General features: G+C 46.4%; 1 protein-coding gene across 4 annotated transcripts in view; it reads left to right on the forward strand.

Moving 5' to 3' along the window:
• GDPD1 (glycerophosphodiester phosphodiesterase domain containing 1) overlaps positions 1–15,279 on the forward strand; it is a 52,978-nt gene that overhangs the window by 33,192 nt on the left and 4,507 nt on the right. For 2 of the 4 annotated variants that reach the window (XR_015747747.1, XM_026686509.2), the window contains exons 3-9: positions 1,415–1,550; positions 3,015–3,060; positions 8,069–8,217; positions 10,284–10,373; positions 11,642–11,775; positions 12,310–12,369; positions 13,714–13,765. Coding sequence is in view for 3 of the 4 variants with exons in the window: in XM_026686509.2 (XP_026542294.1) it covers positions 1,415–1,550; positions 3,015–3,060; positions 8,069–8,217; positions 10,284–10,373; positions 11,642–11,775; positions 12,310–12,369; positions 13,714–13,765 (667 nt within the window). In the remaining variant the exon portion in view is untranslated. The remainder of the gene's footprint in view (positions 1–1,414; positions 1,551–3,014; positions 3,061–8,068; positions 8,218–10,283; positions 10,374–11,641; positions 11,776–12,309; positions 12,370–13,713; positions 13,766–15,279) is intronic. The other 2 variants (XM_026686511.2, XM_026686510.2) reach the window with 2 other exon arrangements.

Here is a 15,279-nt window from a genome sequence, read left to right on the forward strand (position 1 = left end):
AGGTGATATCTTCTTCCAAGCCTGTCCCGGCCTCCATTAAAAGCCAGACCTTGGCATCTTAACTTCAGAGGTTCTGGGTGCTCCAATACCTGAGGTTTTTAAGAAGAGACTTGGCAACCATTTGTGTGAAACGTTACAGGGTTTCCTGCTTGAGTGTTGTGGTTCGCCAGCAGCAGGTGCGGACGGCTGAGGTCTCTTGAGAGCGAGGATTCGGATGAGGGGCTTGCATGTGATACAGGGATGGGGCCAGGAGTATCAGTTAGTGGGGTGTTACCTTCGGAGCTTGTGGAGTCTGGCGGCAGTGATGCAGAGGACCCCGAGGAATCTGTGCCCAGTGCCCGTGTGCCCAGGGCTGCTTGAAGGAAAGAGCAGCTGCTGCAGCATGGGCAACTCGGGAGTAAGGCTGCAAGGTAATGGCCCCTCCCATAAGGGATAAAAGCCAGCCTTCATGCGTTGGGTTCTTTGCAGGAAGCAAAGAAGTTGTCAGCCTTCAAGATCTTCTACTACTGCTTTGCATCTTTTGGCTGCCATAAGTAACGGGGGGTGGAGGGGGGATATTGTCTGGGAAGAGACATTCTTGTGTTGTGTAAATGAGGAGTGGGGGGGGGGTATAAATTCCTGCTTTTAGGTTTCTATTTCTCGCTTAGCTTTCTTTTCTCTGCGCAGCTGCAAACTTTTATCAAAATATGCCAAGGTCAACGGACAGAGGCCTCACCACCACCCGAAGATGTCCACATGATCATATTCAGAACTTTTATTTGGAAGAATGTTTTGAACTATGGGGGGTGGGAACAATTCCATCACTTTGTATATGTGATCTGCGCGCCTAAATTCTCAGATTCAGAATCCTATTTGATGCTACCACTTCATTTTTCAGTAAAAGAATTCTTTTCTCTAATTTATGAAGTCTAAGTATTTCTTTCTTGGATTTTGAGTGGAGCACCGACTGACATTATTCCGAATCTGAGAAATTAGGTGCGCAGATCACATATACAAAGTGATGGAATGACTGACAGAAGTTCTTTCAACTCCAAGTTCTTGTGGAAGTCCTGTCTATTCTGGTTTGTTTTCGGAAACTTTTGGTTTTGGATATTTCCCCGCAATAAATCTTGTGTTCTTGGCAGCCTTTCATAACCTTGAAAGAACTTGCTCTTATCTGGGACAGTTAGTTTTAAATGACTCTTTGCTGTGAATGAACAGAATCCACAGAGACGCATTAAATAAGGTTTGCTTTTATATGTACTTTGTGTTTATTTGGTTTGAACGAGGCTTGGGTCAGAACATTGAGCAGGGGGTTGGACTAGAAGACCTCCAAGGTCCCTTCCAACTCCCATTATTCTGTTACTCTCTGTATGTCCGTGCATGATCGGTCTGAACTTGAGAAGGAAAAACTCAAGGTGGTTCTCTCTTTCAGTGCCGTCAACGTGGGCACCGATATGTTGGAACTTGACTGCCATTTGACCAAGGATGAACAAGTGGTGGTTTTGCACGACGAGAATCTGAAACAGTCAACCGGGGTGGACGTCAATATATCAGACCTCAAATACTCAGTAAGTTCATGTAAGCACCCTTCGCTTCCATTCCCCCCCCCCCGCCAAGAACGACCAGCCAGTTGAGAGGGGGGGTAGCCACATCCTTGCAAAACTCTCAGGACGCCAAATCCTGGCTTTCAATGTCAGATGCATAATTCTGTTTATATTTATTTATTTATTCCGTTACATTATGTAGTTTATGTTGGAAGTGGTGACCCTTTGAGAGCTGTATGCAATGAAATTTCACTTTAATGTATGCTGATTAGTGTACATTCAAAGTGACAATAAAGTTATTATTCTATTCTATTCTATTCTATTCTATTCTATTCTATTCTATTCTATTCTTCATTCCACTGTTCTATTCTCTATTCTATTCTATTCTTTTCTGTTCTGTTCTGTTCTGTTCTGTTCTACTCTATTCTATCCTAATTGCTATTCTATTCTTAATTCTACTCCTAATTCTATTCTAGTCTATTCTTCATTCCACTATTCTATCCTAATTGCTATTCTATTCTTAATTCTACTCCTAATTCTATTCCTATTCTATTCTATTCTTCACTATTCTATTCTATTCTAATTCTAATTCTATTCTATTCTAATTCTAAGCATAATGAAATGAATCAGGGTCACAATTAATAGGTAATGCATTTGAACAGAATTTCAGAATACAGCTAGTCCTTGACTTACAACCATTCTTTTAGTGCCCATTTGAAGTTACAACGGCACTGAAAAAACTGATTTTTGACTAGTTTTCGCATTTATGACCATTCCAGTTTCCCCTTTGGCATGTGATCAGAATTCAGATGCTTGGCAACTGGCCCATAGTTATGATGGTCGTGGTGTCCTGGGGTCATGCGATCTTCTTTTGCAAACTTCTGACAAGCCAAGCCAGTTTCACTGAACGTCCGCATTCCTAAGTGAACAATTCCAGGGATTCACTTAACAACTGTGGGTTTTTTGTTTTTTTTAAGCATGTGTCAAAAAGCCGGCCAGCATCCTCTTGGTCACGTGATCAAAATAAGAATGCTTGGCTACTGCCATGTACAGTGAGTGTTCGTCTTAACAACAGTTCGTTTAGTGACTGTTCAAACTTAGAACGGCACTGAAAAACTGGACGGTATTCCTGACAGTTGAAATGGTCACGTGATCGTGTTTTGTGACCTCCGTGGCTGGCTTTCAACAAGCAACGTTGATGGGGGAAGTCAGACTTGTATCCCAGCAACCGTGGGGTTCACTTAACAACCGCAGCAAAAATGTCCTAAAGTTGCTACATCTCACTTAACGACCCCTTTGCTTTGCAACGGAAGTTCCTATCCCAGTTGTGGTCGTATGTCAAGGACTACCTGTGTAAGCACTAGAGAGATTTCTTGTGAACGCTGGGGGAATTAAAGCCAAAGTGCTCTTTGGATAAAGGTAATTCTGATGTTTTCGGTCTCTGATCCTCTCTCTGTATTTAAGCTGACATTTTCCTTCTTTTAAAAGGAACTCCCTCTGTATCACTGCAAGTTGGAGGTCACATTCCAGAAAGGTAATAATTCAAAGATCCGAATCTTTGCAGAATGCTCTCTTTTTCTATTGCTCCATTTCAGCCTGGTCTGTCAGTATTCTTCACTGGGAATTCCGAGGTTTTCCGCCGTCCATAACTTCACATTTACAAAGCAGCTAAGACCAAAATACTGTAGCTCTACCTCGCTGTTCTGACCCGGCTCCACAAACACGACAAACCCTCTGTAGTTATATCAAGCCCTGTCCAAAAGTTTCTCTCTCACCCTACGCTAACAAGTCCATCTGTCTGGAAGATGAATAGTGATCCGCCACACTTCTTCATCTCCGCCCCCTGCCTTTTATCCCCAGAGCTAGAATGGAGGCTTCGCTAGCAGCGGTGGCTCTTCTGTCACAAGGACCGGCCCATAGATTTCCACTGCTCTCCTCTCCTCTGCCTTCTGCACATCCACGCGTAGGGCACTGGACCCAGCTGTTCCTCATCAGCCACCTCCAGACCTGGGGGCTGTTGACTCTCCCCCTGAGGACTGATGGATGGACCCAGGCTCTGCCTCCACCTCCGCCTCTCTCTCTTCCCCTTCGGAGCTCTCAGGTTGCCCTTGATGCTGGCCCTGACATCCCACCTCTCCTCCTCTTCAGCAGCCGACAGGCCACAACACTTGCATTACTTGGGGGGGGGGGAAAAATCACAAAGAAATATAAAGCATGGAACTGCGTTAAGTGGACAAAAACAGGACAAATACAGCTAGTCCCTGGATCTCTCAAAGTCTCTAGAATCTCTACAGTCTTTTAGATAGTCCTTGACTTACAACAGTTCGTTTAGTGACCGAAGTTACAACGGCGCTGAAAAAGTGACGGGGGGGCATTTTTCACACTTACGACCGTTGCAGCAACCCCACGGTCACTTGATTTACATTTGCAGGCTTTGGCAATTGGTTCATATTTATGACCGTTGCAGGGTCTCAAGAGTCGCCAATCCTTCTAAGCTTCGACAACCTTTAACAATGCAAGCCTTCATGACAAATCCACTGAGGGTTTAACAAGGGGAAGCATCCGATCCCTCCCTTAACCCTTGTTGTTTGTTTTAAAAAATACCCTTTTTTAAGTTTCAGGCCATGTTACCTCAGAGGACTACCTGTGTTCACTCAACAACTCCAGTGATCCATTTAACAAGTGTGGCAGGAAGGTCGTAAAATGGGGTGCCGTTCATTTAATAATTGCCTCCCTTAGCAACAGAAATGATGGTTGTATTTCGATCCGGGTCCAGCCCCTCCCCCTCGAATTCCATTAAGCCTGGATACCAATTTATTCCTGACTGTCATGGCCCCGTCGGAGTCCACAGAGGAGGACGAATAGCTGGAGCTGGGTCAAGGGAGTGGCCTCGTTGGCTTCAGAGGAACACCGGGAGGAGCAGGACAAGGCAGACCCAGGTCCCTTGGGCTTAGGACCGCTTGCCAGCAGGGAATAATGAGGGGCGGGGGAGGGCAGGATGACCGAGAGAGGGCAGGCAGTGGAGATGAGGAGCGATGGAGCTCAGGCAACGAGCAAGGACTGCCCCCTCCTGATCCCTGAGCATGGAGAGTGGAAGGAAGCCTGGAGCAGCGCAGGCCGACCCGACAACTCGGGAAGACAGCGCCCCGCCCCTCTTCACAAGGCACCCCTAGGGACTGAGACTTAAGGAGATGCTGTGGGGTGTGGCACTTGTCGGGAACAAACACTGAATTGGTGGAGTTTTTTGTCGGGAACAAACACTGAATTGGTGGAGTTTTTTGTCGGGAACAAACACTGAATTGGTGGAGTTTTTTGTCGGGAACAAACACTGAATTGGTGGAGTTTTTTGTCGGGAACAAACACTGAATTGGTGGAGTTTTGTGTGCCGTTGCCGATGTCTGGAGTTTGCTGGACTTCTTGCCTTAGTTCCTGTCAAGATTCCAAGTCATATGTTCCACAAAGGATAGTCCAACACAACCGTTATCCAAACAAAGTCTTTTTTTTAAAATTGGGAACATATCAAATTGGCAAAGTTTGGTGTAATTCCAGATCTGACCAAATCCTGGCATTACACCCAGTAAAAGCATAGTTTGAAACTTCCCCCCACCGTCACATTCTCCAATCAGGTCACACAGTTCATCTGTCCAATGACTCCAAATTCAACCTCTAGGCAATTGCAGGCACACTCTCTGTTCCCACGGGAAAAGAATTTCACCTAGCCAAAACACCCCCCCCCCCTTATCTATGCTCCCTCCTCCCATCCGCTAGAATGTGCCGAGCCTGAATACCCACGGTCCCTTTTACACAACATTAAAGAAGCTAAGAAAGAAATAGAAATGACTATAATGGAACAATTCTCACCTTCAGGGTCGACAGTTTCTTTCCTTTGTGGAGTCATTGGCTTGTACCCTTGCCTCGCTGGATTTCTTGCCTGTCATAACAGCGTTTTGCTGGACGACTTGCAGCCAGAGGCTGCTGGAGGTGTGTGGGTGAGCCTTTTGCTCAGGGACTTGCCATAATCGTGGGAACATTTGGGAGGAAGTTGGAGCAATAAAGGGGAGTTAGAACTCGTCTCTGGCTGTGTGGCTTCCATGCCTTGCCCTGGGTCATCACACTGACTCTACTGTGTTTCCCCAAAAATAAGACCCTGTCTTGTTTTTTTGTTTTTTGCCACCAAAAAAGGCACCAGGTCTTATTTTCTGGGGATGTCATCCACTGATAACCTCACTTGCACGTGTCTGCCATCCCCCACCCCGCCCTCCTTTTTGCTATCAGAGATCTTCAGGAACTTCTTCTGCAGCCGGCGAGGCTTTCCTGAAAGCCTCTGCAGCCAATAACCAAGCTCTGGATCGATCTGGCTACAGAGGCCTTCACCTGGCCAGCCTTGCCGGCTGCAGAAGAAATGGACCAGCAAGGCAGGTGTCGAAGCCTGGCTACAATTGTCCAAAGGTAAGCAGTAGGGCAGCTCCACCATCTCCCATCCCCAACCTAGCTTAAATTTTACCCGTGCACCCTGGAGTGGGAGGAATCTCAATTAGGGCTTATTTTAGGGATAGGACTTTCATTGGGCACACATGTAAAAAAAGTCAAGCTAGGGCTTGCTTTCAGGATAGGTTGCATTTTCGGGGAAACTTATTTAATTAGTTCCTTGTGTGTAGGCTGAAAATAATAAACCTTCTGCACTGCCACTTAACACATGGTCCTGATCCTTTGTGCCTGACACATTAGGCCCTACGATCCCAAGAACAAGAGGTGGCCTTACCCCCAAATTCAGGTAGTCCTCGAACTACAATTAACCCTCGAAACTTCTGTTGCTACGTGAAACGGTTGTGAAGTGAGTTTTGTCCCATTTTACTGCTTTTCTTGCCACAGTTGTTAAGTGAATCCCTGCAGTTAAGTTGGTAACACAGTTGTTAAGTGAATCTGGCTCCCCTCATTGACTCCTTGTCAGGAATCGCAAAAGGGGATCACGTGACCCCGGGACACCGCAATCGTCATAAATACGAGCCAGTTGACAAGCATCCGAATTTCATTCACCTAGCCATGAGGATGCCGAAATGGTTGTAAGTATGAAAAATAGTCATAAGTCACTTTTTCCAATCCCATTTTTACTCCGGTTGGTCACTAAACAAGAGTCGAGGACTATCTGTAGTTTTCTTTATTGTTCTACACCTATAGACAGAATCGTGCCAGATTAAAAGCAACGATTTGCACAGATACACTCTGGGAATAGCTAGGGAGGAGCCATCTTAACTTTCTTCCTGCAGACCAGTTTCCAAGCTCCACCCCCTCCTGGAAAGCAGCTCCTCCTGGGAATCCAGACTACATTCCACTACACCAGAGTTCCCCGACCTAAGGTTGGCAGCCCAGAGTGGGGTGAGGGAGGAAAGGGGATGATTTCATTTGGCATAGGTGCACATGTGCACACGAGCTCCCATGATGTTGGTGATGATGCTCATGCGAGTAGGACTGCAAGCACCCGCAACGAAGTTCGTGCGAGTGAGACCCCCGAGCACCCATGATGATATTCAAACGAGTTGGGACCACAAGCACCCACGACAACATTTGTGCGAATGAGGTCACGAATGACTGTGACACTCACACAAGTGGATTTGGACTGCCCACAACGCTTTTGGCAACACTCACGTTAGTGAGTGCCAGACCATCCGCGACACAGCGATGCTTGTTCACACAAACCAGTGGCAATTAAGCCATGGCCATTAGTGGCCTATGGCCCACAGGTTGGGGACCCCAGATAACAGATAATCAGAGTTGGAAGGGACCTTGTAGGTCATCTAGTCCAACCCCCCGCCTAAGCAGGAGACTCTACACCATTTTTGACAAATGGCAGTCCAATCTCTCCTTGAAAGTCTCAAGTGATGGCGCTCCCACAACGTCCAAGGGCAAGCTGTTCCATTGGTTGATTTTTCTCATAATTCATATTCTCCAATGGGACACATCCATAGCCAAGAGTCATCAATCACCCACAAGACAAATTCAGAATTTCCAAAGTCCAGCAGGAAGCACAAACACACACAACTAGAAACTAAACATGTTGTTCCCAGCACATGTCCCCCTCTGCCTGTTGTGGTAAATAGTTTTCCGGTGCAGCCCATCAAGATGGGCAGGCTTTCTCCTGAGTAACCTTGCAGATCTCCGTTGCTTTTGTCTTTTCTCTGCCCTGCTTGCTCTCGGATCCACAACAGAAGGCAGCTCCTCCTCCTCTTCACTTGACTGTCCGCCCCTGCAGGCTGTCCCCAGCCAAAGCCCTCTGTAAATCTTTTTTGGCTGGCTGTTCAGAGTCGTTTATTAACCCAGTTCATGGTGTGCCAGAAATGAGCTCATCCTCCCTTCTAACCTCCGTGGAAGAACCTGAGGAGTCATTCAAGGGAGACATCACAGGGACCAACCCTTGGAGATTGGTCCAAGGGCTCCACCTTCCTCTGTCTTTTGGGAATGACAAATCCAAGGTTATTTCTACGAGGGAGGCTGGGTGCCAACCATCCCACAGCAGCTGCCAATAACTTCCCCCATGTCCTCAGCAGCAACCAAATTCTGCTTGTGTACATCAGAATGCCATTGCGAAGGTGAAGACAAACGCATCCCTCTCCTTCAAGAGGTGTTTGAGGCCTTTCCCCACACGCCGGTCAACATTGACATCAAAGTGAACAACGACCTGCTGATTAAAAAGGTGAGTCCTCCCTTCTCATTCCACCTCCTTCCACTTCAGGTCCTTGTTGCTTCTGGTTGGGTCAATGGTGGCTTTCAAGGGAGGACAACACTGGCCAGGTTCCTCAGTGGTGGTCAGGCAGGAGAAGTATGGATTCCATATCCTCATCGTTATAATTTAAACCGGTGTTTCCCAGGCTGAACTTGAACTCCCAGAATTCCCCAGCTAACCAAACTGGGAGTTGGAAGTCCATACATCTTAAAAGTTTTCAAGGTTGGGGAACACTGGTCTAAAGGCAGGCTTACTAGAAAGAGATGTTGTCAATTGTCCGACTAGTGAACCCAATATAAGGAAACAGTCTTGGGAGCGTTGAATTACCCAAAAGTAAAACCGTATTGGACATACCATTTTGGTATTGAATCAAAAACCAGCTCTGAATTTTCCTGCGCAAATCCTTGCTTAGTGAAACAACAACTTCCCTTTCTCCCCACCCCTGGGGGTTCACATTGTCCAACTATGAGGTGTCCTTTTGTTTTGGGAACAGTCCAACTCCTTCTCAAGCACCTGCAGTGTGGTGACCTTTGATGACGGCCTCCTGGGCATTCCAGGCCCCTTGACCAAGCTTCTGGCGATTCTGAGGCTCCAGGCTTCCTGGTGTCTCCGAGGCTCATTTTGGGCCTGGAAAGCTTCCTGGCTCCAGAGGCCCGTTTTGCCTGGCTTCCTGGGTGTCTCCAGAGGCTCCATTTTGGGCCTGGAAAGCTTCCTGGGTGTCTCCAGAGGCTCCATTTTGGGCCTGGAAAGCTTCCTGGCGTCTCCAGAGGCCCCGTTTTGGGCCTGGAAGGCCTCCTGGGTGTCTCCAGAGGCCCCGTTTTGGGCCTGGAAAGCTTCCTGGGCGACTCTGGAGGCTCCATTTTGGGCCTGGAAAGCTTCCTGGGTGTCTCGAGGCCTTTTGACTTTTTTTGGCCTGGAAAGCTTCCTGGGCATCTCCGGAGGCCCTTTTGGGCCTGGAAAGCTTCCCTCTGGGCAACTCTGGAGGCTCCATTTTGGGCCTGGAAAGCTTCCTGGGCATCTCCGGAGGCTCCATTTTGGGCCTGGAAAGCTTCCTGGGCATCTCCAGAGGCCCCGTTTTGGGCCTGGAAAGCTTCCTGGGTGTCTCCAGAGGCTCCATTTTGGGCCTGGAAAGCTTCCTGGGCGTCTCCAGAGGCCCCATTTTGGGCCTGGAAAGCTTCCTGGGTGTCTCCAGAGGCCAAAAACAGTTTTGTGTAGGGCCCCACCACGCCCCATTTTTGCTAGCAGAGGGACCTTGGGCCGGTCCTTTACTCTTTCCAGACCAGCCCCATAGGCCAGATCTAAGCACCCTGCGGGCCGGATTTGGCCTTGAGTTTGACACACCTAATCTATGCTGATCTGGGTGTTGATTGCTGGTGGAGAGGTGCTGAAGTCCTTTTGTTCTCCTTTGGGCTGGTTGATTGTCTCTTTTGTATAATCTACAGGTGTTAATATCCATATGTGTCTATGGATGGCTGATTTGTCAGAGTTCCAGGCATCTAGAAATTCCCTGGCATTCTTGGATGGTCACATTTTCCCAATTGTAACTATGGTTAAATCTGTCCATATCTTAACTCCGGGTTAACTCCAAAGTTGTTTACGACCGTTTTTCACAGTTACGACCTTTGCAGCATCCCCATGGTCACGTGATCCAAATGCAGGTGCTTGGCAACTGGTTTCATATTTATGACGGTTGCAGTGTCCCGGAGTCACGTGATCCCCTTTGGCGACCTTCTGACTAGCAAAGTCAATGGGGAAGCCTGATTCACTTAACAAATCATGTTGCTAACTTAATATCTGCAGTGATTCACTTAAGAACTGTGGCAAGAAAGGTTGCAAAATGGGGCGAAACTCACTTAACAACAGAAAATTTGGACTCCGTTGTGGTTGTACGTCGAGGATGACCTCCTTATCACCTACCTCCTGAAAATGTTTCATCCTTAAACTCATCACCCAGTAATGTAGGAACCCAACTCAAACTGTTAGAGCCATTTTTATTTTTATTTTAATAATCCATTTCCTTTTTCTATTGATCTTAGGTTTCCGAGTTGGTGAGCTCTTACAAACGAGAACATTTGACGGTTTGGGGCAGCGTCAGCCATGAGGTTGTGGAAAAGTGTCACAAGGAGGTAAATAGAGAATGATAACACCCTGTTGGTTTTACCCTCCCTTTTTTTTAATGTAGGTTGTACCTTTGAACATTCGCTAAGTGACCGGTTGTAAGTCAAAAGACTGCCTGTGTGTGTACCTAAGTACATTTTAATGGATGCTTCCTGTAGAGGCCTCAGATTAAAATTTTCATGTGCATGTACGAAAATTTGTGCAGGTTCATCTCCTAATTAGTTTAATGAAAAGAAGGACTAGGGGTGAACTAATAGCAGTGTTTCAATATTTGAGGGGCTACCTCAAAGAAGAGAGGTTCAACCTATTCTACAAAATATTTGAACAAGAAGCAGCGGATGGAAACTAATCAAGGAGAGAAGCAACCTAGAACTAAGGAAGAATTTTCTGACGGTGAGAACAATTAATCTGTGAACTACTTGCCATCAGAAGTTGTGGCTGCTCTAACACTGGAAATTTTTAAGAAGAGATTGGACAGCCATTTGTCTGAAATGATATAGGTTCTCCTGCTTGAGCAGGGGGTTGGACTAGAAGACCTCAAATGTCCCTTCCACCTATTCCATTATTCTGCTTTGGAGAATAAGTTCAGCTTAAGTCCTGAAAGATTTCTGTGTGTAGAAATGGCAGGACAAGAAGCAACGGATGGAAACTAATCAAGGAGAGAAGCAACCTAGAAATAAGGATAAATTTCCTGACATTGAGAACAATTAATCTATGGAACTGCTTTGCTCCAGAAGTAGTGTGCTCCAACATTGGAGACTTCTAAGAGATTGGCCAGCCATCTGTCTGGAATGATATAGGATTTCCTACCTGAGCAGGGGGCTGGACTAGAAGACCTCCAAGGTCCCTTCCAGCTCTATTCTGATTGATTGGTTGATTGATGATTTACTATCTTTAGACAGGATCCCCAACTATTTCCGCCGGTATCCCCACCTTTTTAGGCGGCCGGTACGAAGCCGCATTAGGAGCCCGGTGAGCCGGAAAGCTCACCAGAAGCACTTCATACAGAGGCGCCCAGCCGGCAGGACCGCCGCCCACGGGACCGCCGACCGGGTGGGCCCTGCTTTAGAGAATTGTCTGGAATGTTATATAAGATTTCCTGCCTAAGCAGAGGGTCAAACTAGAAGACCTCCAAGTTCCCTTCCCACTCTTGTTACGCAGTTACGATTTTTTTTTTTGAGCGACGTTCCCTAAAATGAGAAGTCCGTGCAATAACAGGGTATATTGCATCATGAATTAACCTTTCTGTGGTGTCCCTGGATTTTTCTCCCCTCAGAACTGCCACATCCCCATCCTTTTCTGCTTGCGCCGTGTCCTCCTTCTCCTCGGTCTCTTCTACACTGGCCTTCTTCCTTTCTTTCCGATCATGGAGGACTTCCTGGAGATCCCCATGCCTTCCATCATTCTCAAGTAAGTGGCTGTTTGGGCGACATCCAGCTTAAGGTTGACTCAGCCTTCCGTGCTTCTGAGGTGGGTCAAATGAGGACCCAGATTGTTGGGGGCAAGAGGCTGGCTCTGTAAACTGCTTAGAGAGGGCTGCAAAGCACTGTGAAGTGGTATTGCTTGGGAAGGGAGGGAGGGAAAAGGAAGGAAGGAAGCCATGATGGCACAGTGATTAGAATGCAGCATTGCAGGATAACTCTGCCCACAGCCAGGAAGTTCGATCCTGACCGGCTCAAGGTTGACTCAGCCTTCCATCCTTCCGAGGTGGGTAAAACGAAGACCCAGATTGTTGGGGGCAAGAGGCTGACTCTGTAAACTGCTTAGAGAGGGCTGCAAAGCACTGTAAAGCGGTATATAAGTCTAAGTGCTATTGCTATTGCTAACTGGCATTCTAATGACATTCCTCAACATACCATTTACAAATATTTGAACGGTCACTAAACGTATGCTTAAAAGTCAAAGGATGACTTGCAAGTGTCACGTCTCTTCTCTCCATTTCAGGCTGAAAGAAGTAGAGAAGATTTCAAAGAGTGAGCGATTCACCATATGGCTTATTGACATGTAAGGTTCCCTTCTTTTCCCGAGCCCTCTGTTTTCATTCTTGCTATCTTTCTTCTCCCCTCCTCCATCATCTCCCCCCACCCATAATAAGTCTCCCCCACCATTGTGTTTCGGGGTAACCATCGTCTCTTTTCTAAGCAACGGGGGTCTGTGTTTTTATTGATTCCGCTTCCTTAAACTCATTGGTTACTATTTGGGGTTTGCAAACTAGGGTTTGCAAGTTTTCCCAAAGCCCAAAGCAGATATATATGCAGAGGAGGCTGCCTGTTGCATTTCTGCATGATTACGGATTTCCTTCTAAGTTAATCCACTTCCACTGGGCAGAGAAGAGAATTAAGTCCCTCTGCTCACACGCATTTCTTTATTTTTATGTTTATCCTTTATTTATTTTACAAAGACCTCAGGGTGAAGAACATATCCAACACACATTCCTCCTCCTATTTCCCCCACAAATCATTGTGGGCCACAATGTGTGAGGTGAGTTGGGCTGAGAGAGACTGGCCCAAAGTCACCCAGACAGCTTTCATGCAAAGGTGTGACTAGAAGTCCCTGTCTCCTGGTGAGTGGCTGAAGTCACCCAGCCGGCTTTCATGCCTAAGACTGGACTAGAATTCCCTGTCTCCTGGTGATTGTCTCAAAGTCACCTAGCTGGCTTTCATGCCTAAGACAGGACTAGAATTCCCTGTCTCCTGGTGAGTGGCCCAAAGTCACCCAGCCGGATTTCATGGCTAAAATGGAATTCATCCTCTCCTGCTTTCTAGCTTGTTGCTTTAACCACTAGACCAAACTGTCTCTCTGTTCTGCCCATAGTTGGAATCCTATCAGAGGTTAGCTCAATCTGTGACATGCCCAGAGTGTCTATTCCTGCACCCAAACCACGTTTATGATGAAAGATAGGCCAGGAGGAAACTGAGTTTCTTCAGGGTCTGTTAACAACTAATGGGCAAGACTTTCTCCACCTGAAACCCCATAACCCCTCCCTCGATAAAATTCCTCTTATATATATATATTTAAAAGTCTGTTCTTCATCATCCCGCATGAATCTGCGGACACCATGCTGCTGATAACAGTTATTTTAATGGGTGGAAGCGTCTGTGGAGGTCAAAAAAGTCAAGATGGCAGCTGGAGTTACGATGCCAGCAAAAAAGGAGCTGGAATTGGCTGAGAGCTGCCATCTTGTCTCTTTTGGATCCCAGGTGTATTATGGTAACATTTATAACCCATTAAAGTGTTATTTTTAAGGGAAAAGCTGGCCCGCAGTTTCTTTTTTATCAATCTGTATATGGAGGGAAAGGACAGTTGGGGGTTGAACATGAATTGATAATCTCCTTGCTATGTTTACAGATTACTAATGAGGAAAACCTTATTTGATCATCTTACTGCTCGAGGAATTCAGGTATAGTATTACATTTTTACAAAATATCTGTAAATATATCTCAACTCTATACTCGACGTGACTTGGGGCAAGTACAAGTCATTCTTGAGTTAGGACCATCGAGATAGTCCTCGACTTACAACCACAACTGAGCTCAAGTGAAACATTTGCTAAGCGGGTGCTGCCCCATTTCACAACTTCTCCTGTCTCAGTTGTTAAGTGTGTCAGGATTCCAGCAATTGCCCTAATTGAATCATGATTCTCGAGCCAAACTTCAAAAAATTTCAAAGTATTCATTAGAGGTGACATACTGGCACTGCCCTGTATGAAGCCAACTCTGGCATACGTCATTTACAGTCTCCTGTGACCCTGTTTCCCCCCTGGGTGTCTCATCAACCAGATTCTCCAATTGAGCACGTTCACAGGCTAGGTGTCATCAATCACATTCTCCAACTAAGGATTTCCCCGGGCCAAAGCTCTGGTATTTTAGTTACAGTCTTTTAAAGATAAGAGTTAGAATGTACTTTCTGTCAGGGTTCCGGCAGTTACTTCAATTAAATCATGAGCCTTGAGCCACACTCCCAAAACTAAAGAGGATTTATTTGAAGGTAACATTCTATCTCTGGCTCTAATCTGGGCGTAGCCACCTCTGAGATACGTAATTCACTGTCACTCTTTATCCTGCTTTTCCCCCCACCCCTCTGGGTGTATCACCCAACAAAAAAAACGTCCATAGCCAAGATGGACGTCATATCCATCAGTCATGCTCTCCAATTAGATTTTTTCGAGGCAGAAGCTTCAGCCATCTAATCAGTCTTTGAAGAAAACATGAATGGAATGTATTTTCGATTCCACACTGCTGCCTGCTCTTTGAAACTCCCCCCTCCCTTTCTGTTGTCAACTATAAAACGTGTATACAAAATGTTTTATGAGTTGACACTTTCACTTCAAAACTGCTGCACTGCTCTTCCAGATTCCCTTCCAACTACTAAAACAGGCATAGGAATGTTTTATGAGTTGACAAAGCGAATCACTGACGTCGTTAAGTCAGTCACATGGTTGTTAAGTGAATCTGGCTCCTCCATTGACTTTCTTGGTCAGAAGGTCGCAAGCGGGTGACTTACCGGTGGCCCTCGACTTAACAACAGTTCGTTTAGTGACCGACCGTTTGGCACTGAAAAAAATGTGACTTACAACCATTTCCCATACGTATAGCCGTTGCAGCCTCCCTGTGGTCCCCTGATCAAAATTCAGACTGTTGGCAATGGACTCACATTTATGACGGTTGCAGTGTCCCCGGGGGGGGGGGCAGGGTCACGTGATCCCCTTTTGCGACCTTCTGACAAGCAAAGTGGGGAAGCCAGTTTCAAATTGGGCAACCAATTTAACAACTGCAGCGGTTCCCTTCACAAATGTGTCAAGAAAAGTTGTACAAATGGGACAAAACTCACTTAACAACAAATTTCTCACTTCACCAACATAAATACCGGGCTTAATTGTGGTTGTAAGTCGAGGACTACCTGTAGAGATCCTCC

Source organism: Notechis scutatus, chromosome 1 (genome assembly GCF_049901735.1).
Source record: "Notechis scutatus isolate UNSWTSFEM ecotype Mainland chromosome 1, rNotScu1.2, whole genome shotgun sequence".
Classification (NCBI taxonomy): Eukaryota; Metazoa; Chordata; class Lepidosauria; order Squamata; family Elapidae; genus Notechis; species Notechis scutatus.